This window comes from Ictalurus punctatus, chromosome 28, assembly GCF_001660625.3.
Source record: "Ictalurus punctatus breed USDA103 chromosome 28, Coco_2.0, whole genome shotgun sequence".
Lineage (NCBI taxonomy): Eukaryota > Metazoa > Chordata > Actinopteri > Siluriformes > Ictaluridae > Ictalurus > Ictalurus punctatus.
Genome location: NC_030443.2, coordinates 13,823,458 through 13,836,802, shown reverse-complemented (window position 1 = coordinate 13,836,802; position 13,345 = coordinate 13,823,458). Strand labels below are relative to the sequence as shown.

The 13,345-nt window shown below is 39.4% G+C and overlaps 1 protein-coding gene across 2 annotated transcripts in view; it reads right to left on the bottom strand.

Moving 5' to 3' along the window:
- The window catches only part of flot2a (flotillin 2a), a 35,636-nt gene that overhangs the window by 3,604 nt on the left and 18,687 nt on the right, over positions 1 to 13,345 (bottom strand). The window contains exons 2-5 of one of the 2 annotated variants that reach the window (XM_017460060.3): positions 12,016 to 12,097; positions 6,825 to 6,915; positions 763 to 886; positions 292 to 410 (exon numbers count right to left, since the gene is read on the bottom strand). In XM_017460060.3, the coding sequence (XP_017315549.1) occupies positions 292 to 410; positions 763 to 886; positions 6,825 to 6,915; positions 12,016 to 12,097 (416 nt within the window). Of the gene's footprint in view, positions 1 to 291; positions 411 to 762; positions 887 to 6,043; positions 6,135 to 6,824; positions 6,916 to 12,015; positions 12,098 to 13,345 lie in introns of both variants that reach the window. The other variant, XM_017460059.3, reaches the window with a different exon arrangement.

The following is a 13,345-nucleotide window of genomic DNA, read 5'->3' as shown; positions in this document are numbered from 1 at the left end:
TTAAAGCCTCAGTCATGATTTATAATGTTTTAAAGAGAGTACGCAACAAAATACTACACACATGACCCTAAATGTTCATCAGGCCAAAAGACAAAGTAAATACAATAGAAAACCTTTCGTTGTGCTTGTACTGTTTTCTTTGCACAAAGACAATAAATCGCATTCCACTGTATTTCATTCATAGCGTTTTCCCCAATTTCTGGAGGGTCAGGATTACATATTATATTCTTTCAATGCAACGCACAGTTCTCGAACTACAGAATACACAGGACCTGGCTACAAACTGCTCACCTTAATAGTGAAGCTGAGAATCTCAATACCCATCCTACCCACATCAGGAGCGGCCACCTCCCTCACCAGGCTGGCAAACTGATCTCGGTCCTGGTAAATCTGCTCCACTGTCAGAGTGCCTAGAAACACAGGACTGAGGAGGTCAGTCATGATGCCATTGCTTCTTTTCAAAAGTAATGCAAGAGAGAGAGGAAGAAAGACCGTCTCTCTCATCTAGAGAGCAGGAACATGTTCTCTTAGTTGAAGGACACGATACAATCTCGCACTCATTTACATCTCCGGACAACATGGCGCCATCTTAGACCACAGTGCACAACTTTGGAGTCCACGTTTTGATTTACATGAACGTTCGTGCTAATGCTGGTCTCAATATATCACTGTGATAAACTGTATGTAGCGATATACTGTGACTGCATATGACTATGATATTTACAAGGCTGTAAACACAAGAAGTAAACAGGGCTGACATACCCAGAATGGAGCGCAGATGACCCTCCAGTGTCTGCAGGATGACTCCCTTAATTTCGCTCACTGATTTACCCAGGAACTGTTCACAGGCAAGAGATAGTAGCTCATGGTCCGTCATTACTTTGACCTGAAAGCATCGTGTACACACACACACATCGGAAAAATAGACAAGGACATATTTCTGTTCATGCCGTCACACTCCAACAAATAAAATAGATAAATAAATAAATATATATTTAAAAGGACAGCCTAAAAAACAGAGAAATTTACAGTTTAAAACATACACAATACTCAAATTGTTCTAAAAGTTCAAACTGTGTACAAAAATACAATCACCACTGTATATAAAGTCCACTCCTTCTCTTTTAGCCAAACTGAGGACTATGTGAGGAATAATTGTAAGTTCAACACATCTGCTACATTTAAACTAATCATGGACAAGAACTGGAGTGTCCCTGTATTGAGGACAGAACAGAAAACCTGTTGATTTGAAAACACATTTATAATTCAAGCCTAAGGGCAGTTGTTAAATTTCTTTAAAAGAGGAAATAAAATAAAATAAAAATAATTTAAAAAAAAAAAAGTTTAAAAATGTGACTATATAATGCAAATTGGGAAACAAAACAGAACCACACAGAAACGACACAAAGCGAACAGAGAATTTCCAAGTCCTCACAATGCTGGAATGAGTGCGCTCTGATCACAGCGTTTCAGCAAAGGCTAACTTTAAATCCACTGGCCTGCCATACTGACTTTCTAGTCTGACTCACCTTCATTACTATCCTGCTAGAGAACATGAAATTAAGAGTATTTCCACACCATCTTGCCTGGTACTGTGCCATGGACCCATCACCATGCTCCTGTGTGTCCCATATTTGTCAAGGAAACTGCTGCTATCCACTTATCCTCAACGTTCTGGTGGACTTTGCAAGAGGTTATTTCAGCTGACAGTTCTGTATTCATCACAACATCTACAGACACTGCCGTTTAACCGTTTAACGTCTCACGGTCAACGTTAATAGTTATGGATTCAGTCAATGTTTTTTTTTAATTCTTTGATATAACCATGAGACTGGCTAGCTAACAAGCTAACATTAGCTACATCTGTTTGCATAGTCAGATAGCTACGCTCATAGTTTGCAGCTAACAAAAACGCAAAAAAAAAAATTTAATAAAAAATCTTGTACCTGAATAAAAGTAAACGGTTTTCTATTCATGTTTCTACTTGAGTTTAAAGGACAAAAAACATGTTCTGTCCTTAAGAATCAAAAGTCAAAGTACTGCGAGTTATTCAGTTAATGAAACCTGAGTGACTGTAGACATGAGTGGGCAGTTCATGTATTCCCCATCATCATCATCATCATCATCATAATAATAATAATAATAATAATAATGGCAGCATCATAACAAATAACAGCAATAACTCACCATACTTTTATTACTTTACTTCATTTACAAGTAAATGCTTCTGAATCGAACCGGAAGTCTTTCACAAAAAAAAAAAAAAAAAAAATTTAAATATGAGATTACTTCTGTGTTACAATATAAGGTGTATAGGGAAGTGGATCGATAAGGCTTTTAGCCCGAGGTTTAATCATCCATCCACACCTCCAGCCAGTGCTAGTTTATATTTGTCGAGAAGAATGGTGACAGACTTTGACTTTTGCATTGAATACAGAGGAGAATTACTTGAATTACGTTAGGTTTCACAGCCATGTTTTATGCCTTTGGTCTCCGTCACACCTCTGCATCAAAATGAACTTGCAAAACAACCATACCCAGATCTGTGAGATGGATGAGTGGAAAATTTTCTTTACAGCCAAATGGCACCATGAATGTTTGGTCAGGCCAATACCCCATCCACCATTCCAGCTTCTCACCATGTTCACTCGTCAAGAGGAATGTTTAAAAAGGTAGCTCGATGGATATGCAGTTATTAATTTAATTGCATCATACCAACAAGATGGCAAGTACACCAAAGCTGATGCCTTATACCATACGAGCGAGCCGAAGTTCACAGTCCCCGACCCAGCCACCAAGTCACACCAACTGTTTGATAGACAGGAAAACATATAAAGCTGCAGCTGGTGACCATGGGCCACTAGATCGGCCCATCAGGAGGGTTTATGTTCCAGAGGCCACAAATTCTTCCAATCCTAGAAATAGTTCTCTGTAAAAGGACAAATTATACAGATTTAGAGCAAACACCCAAGGCTCAAGAAATCAATAAAGCATTCAACATAAATACTGGTAATAATAATGTTTCGTATTTACACCACAACTGCCCTTTTAACTTTAAGTTTGTTTTATAATGGGGTTTCTGTTCTTTTCTCATTACAGGAAACCTCAGAACTTTTGTCTGTGGTAATCGCACACATACTCAAGATGCGTTATATTGGAGATTAGTTTGAAGAAACACTGGAGTAATGCTGTAGGATAAACCAACACTATATAAACAGATATAAACTGTTTTGGTGTTGCCTTGTAAACGGAACTGAATTTCTAAGCTTATATAACAATGCTATATACTGATTTCCGCTGCTGTGAAATGGGAAGAGAGTGAGCTGGTTCTTCAGACAGATACAGATAAAAAGTAGGTGTGCTAACAAAACGTCTGGCTTCAGGCAGGAGCTTCCCTTGTGCACTGATCTGAGACCAGTTGATCCGGTTTGTAATTACGTAAGCCAGCTCACAACTTTCCGGCCTCAGATCAGCATCCTGCAGCCGTACACTTACATCGAGGTGAACGTGGAAAAGAGTGAGCAGCCACTAAAAAAAAATTATTATTATCATTTTTTTTTTTTTAGTGTTTTTGAACTGATGGTGCAAACGTGGGTGGTGGAAACATGCAAGATCAAATACAGAGTCCCAAATGACTCCCAGTATTACACAGGGTGTTGATATGATTTCTCAGTTTGCCTGATTAAATTGATTCAGACAGTATAATCATGTCGTATAACAGTGGTGGTCCAAATTAGAATTGAAGAAAAAAAAAAGAAAGAGTCTGAATACGTTCATTCTTTCAAAATGTCTTATAGGGAGTCATTTCAGTTTCTTCCGGGGTCGTTCGTTCGTGTGGATCCAACTTCAGCCTACAGAGGGAGCACGGCTCAGGCAGACATTCAAATCACAGCTGCATGCATCTGGAACAATACAACCCTCCACCCTCATCATGTGCAAACACACGTCACTCTCACAACAGGATCAAACAAAACGAAAGGGCAAAATGCATAAAAGAAATGTGAGGGAACAGGAAAAAAAAAAAAGTCAGGTTAAATAATAAAGTGTAATAGAACGAGAAAAAAAAAAATAATGTTGGTCTTCTTATTGGCAGAGCTCATCTGTGTCTGCTGCAGTATTGCTAGAATTTTTTAAATGGGGAAGAAATTGGAATGTTTTTGAGCTTACAAATTGTCTGGTCCTGAGGCGGACCTGAAACAACACACCCATGAGATAATGTGATGTAGAGAAAAGAAACGGGCCCACTGTGTTTGGCAATTGTGTATGAAATCGGTAAGATAGGGACTCATAGTGCAAGCACTTCCTGTCCTAGATCCACTTCATTCTGCCCTTAGGGTATGTTAGAAAGCCTACGAGTGCTTAACTCGAGTGTTTCATCATTTCCTTTCCTTGCTTCTTGGCTCCTCCCACGAATGATATTACAGGATACAAGAGGGTTTAAATAAATAAATAAAAAGGGGAGGAATTGATGGAAAATGTGTTTGCTAAATGAGTCAGCCTTGCTCGCTGAAACGTCACTTTAAAGTGACTGTTATTGATGATTATTGCCCAGTTTTATCACATCACTGGGTATATATGGTAACACTACATATTCATATCATCAACATTAACAAACATTAACTGATGATGCAGCAGCATATTCACAATCCTACTTTATCGTTAATGGACTTAACACATGTAAGCACATGTCTTTCCTTATTTGTTCTCGACGTTGTTAAGGGCCCAGGCACAGAAGATGATTGTTTTCTCTTTTTTTCTTCTTTGTCTTATTATTCATGTAATGGTAGTTCACAGAACCAGTCACATTTATTTATCATTTTTTTTAAATCCACTATACAGATTCGGCATGGTCCTAAAAGTCTTCTTGCCAATCGTTCCACTGTCCAAGACACTGCAACTCGTCAGAGAATCACAATTCCACATTCCTTTAGTTTACAGTTTTGGGTAGAATTGGTTCAACGACCGCCATCTTGAATTGTAACTTTTCCTCTTTTTTTTGGTCACATCATCAGGACCGAGATAAAGATCGAGAAATAATGTCTGCATTACCACACGGTGCTTGACCCCATAATCACTGCTTGCAGCTATACTCATCACCCTGTACTCATACTGTTTGTTCTGACTAGTTTATCATTATCATCAAAACGTGTTTTACGGAGGTGAAAAATGTAAACCGCAGAGCTAAAATGGTCCAAAGCACAGGGTCAAGCACAGGAGTCTGGAAGCGCTCGTGTAGCTTTGTCAAGTCTCCTGGAGTGTGCCATTTCTTTTGACAATGAAATGAGATGCAAATTTGTTGAAGCAGACCCGACTAGGTGTCTGTTGAAAATTTGGTTCATTAAAAAGTACAGCAAAACCTCCGCTGGAACAAATCAGCATGCGCCAAGACTTGACAGAAATAAAAGGAATAAAGAAATTAAAATCCAGTGATGCACAGGCAACCTTCTTTCCTTGCCCCAGAGCTCTTTTTTTTTTTCCTCTTCAAGATTTCTGATTTTCAGCATCCTTAAAATAATTCCTACTGCAAGTAGACTGCACTATGAAATCCAGTCCAAAGCCCAGCCTTTAGTTAAGGCAAGAAATCAATCACTTTATAAATAAAGAAATATCACTGACGCTGTAATATTTTATTCAATGTTATTGATCAAAATTTTGGTGGTGTTCTCTTCCACATTGATTTATATAGTTATAATCATCAGTAAGCCATGCTTTAAATAAAGTTGATCTACTGATCAGTTAATCAGATTAATGCACATGATTTAGGCCACAATGGCTACATGCTTGGCTAAGGCTGGTGAGCTTGTAATAAAATGTTGTTGTTGTTTTTTTTAAACATTTCACTCTATATTCAATCCAGTCAGTACTCAAAATAGTATGAGTTATTGACCAATCAGAAACCAAGAATGAAAAATAATATTTTTTTTAAAGTTGCTGATGCTTGAGTGAATAAGTCTGGCACTGGAGCTAGAAAACTGGACAGGTTGAAAGCCAAAACAGGGGGAAAAAGAAACCTGTTAAAAAAGAGGAGGTGCTCTGGGTTTACCTGTGCCACCCCTGTGACTGTAAGCGCTACCCCCTCCGCTGTCTCAACATCCTCACACTTGGGCTGCAGGGTCATAATCTCTAGTGTTATCCTGTGGGAGACGCAAAGAAAGGAAAGAACAAACCAAAAAAATTGGGCTGACGGTCTACGGAAAGGAATGGAAGAAGAAAGAAGGGAAGAACAATAGATATGGGAGGACAAGTTAAAAAAAACGACAAAAAACTAAAAAACCAAAACAAAAACATACATACAAAAAAACCACAACAACAACAAAAAAAAAACATTCACTCCAGACATGTGATCCACGTGCACTGACTTTTAAAGCTGTAATAAAATGCTCAGCCTCAGCTCAGCAAATGAATAAAATTACACAATATGACTTTATACATGAAGAAATCTTTCAAAACAAACAGAATTAATATCAGTGTTGTTTGTATATAAATTTAGACAGTGCACGTGGAATTCTTTAAAAGCATGATGGTGTAGAAAAGCCAAGAGTGTGTTGGTGACAGCTGACTCTCTTTCCCCTTCACAAACAGAAGAAAACCATAAAAGCAGCGCTGCGTAGGTAACGGTGTGTGTACGCCCAGACCAGAGGAAGCAGAAAAACATGCGCATGAGAAAACAGATTTCCAGACCAGCTTTCTGCTGCCACTGTTTATTTTGCCTCCAGCTGCCCCTGCTGTTGTCGTTCAGTCCAGTGGATTTGTTTGTCTGGGGTTTTTTTCTGTGTTTGTTTTTTTTTTTTTTTTAATTGTTTGCTTGGACTGGATCGGATTACCTGAGCCACCCCGGTCACATCCAGGGGGACGCCCTCCGACGTTTCGATATTCTCACAGCGACACAGGACGGTTATTACTCCCAGAGAAATTCTTTGCAGGCAGGTGAGCGGAGAGGAAAAGGGAGGGAAAGGGGGTAACAGGACAGCAGAATGTTATCACCGCATTAAAGAAAGACATGTTCTGGGTATCAGGAATCAGTCAAAGGTTAAAGCTAGACCACTGTAAAGAGCAACTCCAGCTGCCTTTTTGTTGCCACGCCCTCACGTTAAAACACTCTCTGCTACACCGCCTGTTAAACACTTTGAACAGCATTGGGGGAGTGGTCACCTTTTTTTTTCTGTCTGGTAGAAGCTATATCAAGATATATTTCAAGATATATCGTGCATTTTGATCATTTCCACAGCTCAAAAACGTAGAAATGAGCGTGCGGCGTTTATGCTCTGAACAAAACAAAACTGCAGCAGATTTCTGGCTTTAAAGCGCTTTAAAGTGTATGGGGGAAGTCTTCTCAACCACCACCAGTGTGTAGCATCCACCCAGGTGATGCAACGGCAGCCATAATGGGCCAGAACACCCAACACACACCAGCTATTAGTGGGGAGGAGAGTAATGTAGCCAATTCAGAGATGGAGATTATTAAGGGGCCATGACAGATAAGGTCCAATAGGGGAATTTCGCCAGGACACTGGGGGTATAACCCTACTCTTTAAGAGAAGAGTTTGCATGTTCTCCCTGTGCTTCAGGGGTTTCTTCCAGGTACCCCGGTTTCCTCCCCCAGTTCAAAGACATGTGCTGCTTCGCACCTCTATATTGTCCATAGTGTGTGTGTGTGCCCTGTGATGGGTTGGCACTGCATCCAGGGTGTCCCCAGCCTTATGCCCAGAGTCTCCTGGGAGAGGCTCCAGGCTCCCGGACACCCTGCGTAGGACAAGCGGGACAGAAGATGGATGGACATAGCGGTATGTTGACTGATCTAAAGCAAACACTTCTATTTAAAAATAAAGAAGTATTACGTTGCTACTTTAAACAGCCAAGTTGATTTGATGTCACTGGCTGAACTCCGGGTTGAGGAGACGGTCCCGAGTTTACAAATAGGAATTTTTTTGTTTTGTCCTAATTGGAGGTCAGAAATCACAAGATACGACTTTTAATCGAATGCAGCATAGAACACGGGCTGTGGCGCGTGTTTAAAATGTGAGCCATTAGTGTGCTGTACTTGTGGGATTTAAAGCTCACGGGCATTTTTTATTCATTCATTTATTTAAACGCTCCTCTTAAACCGGATGCACGAAAGACGCTTTGCACACATTTGGACATTTCTGTCAAGCTAAGAAACTTTACTTGGGTACATACAGTGGTACCAGATGTTTATAATAATCTGTCAGAGCAATGCAAACAATTTGCATAATGTATTACTTACACGTGTGAAAACTGAGCTACAGGGACTGCTCGGAAAGTCGTGGGCAGACTCAGACTCGCATCCGAGGCCAACATCCAACTAATTTATTTATTTTTTTTGAAGATGCCAAAATATTCTTTTGTCAGAAATGATCAAAATAAGAGATAACAGTTATGTTTGTTAAATATTTGTTATATTCGCTGGAGTTGCTCTTTAAGACTCCTAATCTGAGGAATCACATTTTCTCAAACAACAACAAACAAAACAAGACAAAGCAAAATCCAGAGGCCATAACCAGATAAGAAGGCCACAGCGGTGTCAAATTGCACCCCACCCCAGCTTTCTCATCCGCCAGCTCTCTTCTATTGTGCAAGTCTGATTAGACAAGAACGGTCACATGACTTCGTATGCTTTCAAGGCAACTATCCTTCAAGGCTCTGTTCAATAAGACACAACATCTGGCTACACTTGCAGAAGGGAAGTGAATCCGAACTCATTGGACATGACTTTGATTAAAATATAATTAACCATGATGTATATGAAACAAAGCTCAGCTTCTAGCCTGAAAACACAAACAGTGGCTCTGCTTCTTCTCCTCCTCCATTTCAGCAAATTAGATTAATGTGACACTAACAGCAGCCACTAAGCAGATTGCGGTGCTTCGTGGCAGGAAGGCGGAGGGGGAGAAAGAACTCCCGAACACTACCCTGACCTCACAACCGGGAACGAGCTCGGCTTTCCCCAATCTAGAAACATGCATGTCTTCGTCGGCTACAGGGTAATGGCTGTTCTATTTAGGAAGTCGCTGTAATGTACATGCATGCGAGAGAAGTCCCACAAATATCTGCTGAGGAATTCCACACATGCCTTTCAGTTACTTACAACAGTCTCCTTTCACACACACACGCCATCAAAAGTATTTCTGGCACAGTGCCCCACTGCACAAAGCTCTCTTTTACCGAGCAGCAAGCTTAGGGTCCCAGCGAATGCGTTTTAGCCAAAGGCAAGACTGAACACAGAGCAAGGAAGGTTAGCATGTAGCATACAGAGAACAGAACACAAACATCATAAACTTAGGATCAGCAATCATTTCGGTCGACATTTGATTAAAAACATCAACGATACATAAAAACAGCAAGTTAGGCACCAGAATGAATTGAAAAGAATACCTGAAGCAGAATTTTTAAATATACTCCAATATAATGAGACTAATTGAAAATACTGTACTAGTTAATTTAGATATATTCTTGACAATAATTAACGTAGCACGAGTTTGTTTCTTTCCCCTTAATTTAACTTAGTGAGTAGAACTAGGAGGCTGGTCCACTTGTCTGAATGTAACCACGGTGAACTTCATGGGACCTTGCAATAAAACTGATAGTGTTTGTTTTTCCACAAACTGCAGTATGTGTGTGTGTGTGCGCGCGCGCGTGTGTGTGTGTGTGTGTAAGAGCACTGAGCTGACCTGATGATAAACTGTGTGTATACAAATATGCAGGATACACATTATTTGTGGGCCCCTAGTTTGGCTCTTCCTAAACTGACAGATGTGTCAGTCAGATGTGCTTCCGGACTGATTAATGCTTCAACTTGCTGAGGTGGCTGGACTACAGCATGTACCTTTATACCTTCCAACATTTTTGTCAGCACTCACTAGTCATAAAACAACCAAAACAACAAACCTCAATAATAGCATAAAATAGTCCCATTAAAAATGTTAATGCTACATGAAGTATAGATTGACATCCTATTAATTATATCAATGCTATATTAAGTATAGATTGATGTCCTATTAATAATATTAATGCTAGAGTCAAGTATAGGGCTGCAAACTACTAAAATAATTAACCATCATTAATGACATTATTTTGCACAATTAACTGATTTATTGTATTTTTACATGGCACCTTTTCACCAGTTAGCTCTCCACTATCATACGACAGATATTAATACGGTAGCGTGCCGCCAGCTGCATCTTTTACACACACGGAAGAATGCACTATCCGCCGCTTTCTGCATGCATGAGCTCACAGATGCCCATGATTGGCTAGTGTTGCTGTGAACGATAGGGGAGAGAGGGTATGCCAGCTCTATCACCCTGAGAGCACGGCCAGTTTTGCTCCCTTGGACTCCCGGCCACGGACGCCTGTGGCATCACTGGAATTCGAACTCATGATTTCCGGACAATAGGTCAATTGATTGGAGCAAACAATCAAAACGTACAAGGGAACGAATCTGTGTCTAACTCATTAACCTGAGAGACTACTCCACTCGCGGATTTGAACGCGACTGGTGAAACTACTGATGCGTGAAACTACAGGTAGAAAAGGCCATTTTGGACAATCTTTATTTTTTTGGATAAACTGTAGCTATAATGTGTTTTCTCTTAGACTATAGTAATGAAAATATTAAAACTCAACATGCATGCACTCATGCCCAGTGCATTAGCTGAAACGTTAAGCTCCGCCCACTTGGCATAACCACATTCCTTAAAGAACTGCTAGCACTGATTCAACAGAGGAAAGGATAGCCCAATAGTTATGCGTTTTTTTGCAATCCTTTGCAGATGTATTCAGATAATTATGGAAGCGTTTAACATTTAACCTCACCTACAGCTGAGTAGCTATGTGAACTCTATTTCTGCTTATTCAAATTTATTCGTTTTAGAGCTTGACCTCAGGTCACAATGAACTCAAGTCAGATTTAATTAGAGTTTCACTGATAAATATAGCTGAACTAAGTTTGTATCCTGATCAGAAACAAATCCTTAAATCACTTTTATTTATTTATTTATTTAAGGTTTTCATTTTGCATTGTTTTTTGCAAATTGGCGTCACCGTGTTCTACATAATCTTCATTTCGTTTCAACGCATGCGAAAATCTTGTGCTGAATGAAATCGAATGAAAATCTTTATAGAGCGACATAAATTGGAATTTAATTTTAAAAAATGTCCAGATTTTTTTTTTATAATTAAATTCCAATTTATGTCGCACTGTTACGATTTTCGTTTTACTCATAAAACGCTGATAAATTTTATTAAATTGGTTTTATCCAATTTAGAGATTTTCTCCAATTGAGAGGTTCTAGGAGATTTTATATATATCCAATTTATAATGAAATTGGAATTTTATTATTTTAAAACAATTCTAGAGGAATCCGGACACGTGTTAAGCACTGGGTTAAACACGTGTCCGGATTCCTCTAGAATTTTTTTTATAATTCAATTCCAATTATTAAGATTTTCATTTTACTCGCCCCTGTAAAACACTGACAAAAGTTCACGTCTCCTCCTCTGATTCACATCTACAAACGATACGATGACGCATTTTTCACATTAAATGAAAACATGACATGAAATTGATGAATCCAGCAACTGTGGAATTTGCCTTACGATCTCCATGACCTTTGTTGAATAGGTGCAACTGAGATTTTCAAAAAGGTTTGCGGTCTGGTTCTGTGTACTATCTACACTAAAGGTGACGGGTCTCGCTGCATTCGTAGCATTTCCGTTTCCATTGCAGCTACAGCGTGTAACCATAGCTTACGAGTTTCATCAATACAACATGGGGTAAACTTCAAGGTAATTAACCACCGATGTCCAGGAAGCTCCATAAAACTTTACAGCTTTATCCACTGCTTGGTTGTAGCAAGCTGCATCATGCGAGACATTACTGAAAGCGTCAAGCATGTCCGGCATGTCCGTGTGGGAGTTAAACCTGCAGACGCTCGGGATATAAAAGGAAGATAAAATACATGTAAAAGAGAAAAACTACTAATAGATAACGCTTACTTTTGAATGTCTGTGAGGAACCACCACGCCCACGCCCATCCTCCGATCGCGTAGGTCTTCTTATCGGATCCACAACAACCACCTACGGCATCACACCAGGGACAAGTCAGATAAACTTCAAATCAATTATTCAAACCAGAAAATCTTACCGACTCATCATGTATGTTCAGAATTTTTTATATATAAATAAATAAATAAAAAATAAATATATATATAGTGCTGATTTCTAATAAAGAAACAGGCAGACATCTCTGGATATAAAAAGCTACAAAATAATAGAAACCATAGAATTATTCAGATTATTAACCACACTCTGCCTTGTTCCCTACTGAAACGCAGGTGTTTGTTTTAGTCACCGGTCATATGAGGATGTAGGAAGGGCAGTGTGAACTGGGTGCTAATATATACAGTCATGTGAAAAAATAAGTACACCCTATGGAATTTGTTGGCTTTTTTTTTCATATATTTGGACAACCAAACATTTGATCATCTTTGAAACCGTGCCTATTAATGAAGTCGATATGCTTGAACAAAACCACAAGGAAAATTAGCTTTTTCCAAATCATTTATTCAACAGGGATATCAATAGATGTGATATTCTTCTGTGGAAAAGTAAGTACACCCTTGGCCTCAGAAGCTAGTATTGCCCCCTTTAGCAGAAATAACATCTTGTAGGCGTTTTGCATAACTTTGACCACTCTTCCGTGCAATATTCTTTCAGTTGCAAGAGGTTTGAGGGTTTTCTTGCATCGCTTTGACTAGACCATTACATAACCCTCCATTTCTTCTTTCTGAGCCATTCCTTGGTGGATTTGCTAGTGTGCTTAGGATCATTATCCTGTTGAAAGGTCCACTTTCGGTTCAACTTCAACTTTCAGACAGATGGTCTCACATTATCTTCAAGCCCTTTTTGATATGATGCAGAATTCATAGATAAATCAATGAATGCAAGCTGTCCAGTCCTTTAGGCAGCAAAGCAACCCCAAACCTTTCCACCATTTAACATTACCAATAACATTTCCACCACCGTGCTTCACAGTTGGTATGAGATGCTTCTCCTGATAAGCTGTCTTTGGTCTGCACCAAACATGTCTGCCGTTACTGCGGGAAAACAACTCTGTCTTTGATTCGTCTGACCAGAGCACATTATTCCAAAAGGCCTGGTCTTTGCGTATATATGCTCACTGGCAAACTGTAGTCTTGCAAAGGCTTTTTTCTGGCACGCCTCCCATGCAGGTCAAATTTGTGCAATCTCTTTGATTGTAGAAGCATGCACTTTGACACCAAAAGTTGCAAGACTTACTAGCACATCCTGTGATGAAATTTTGGG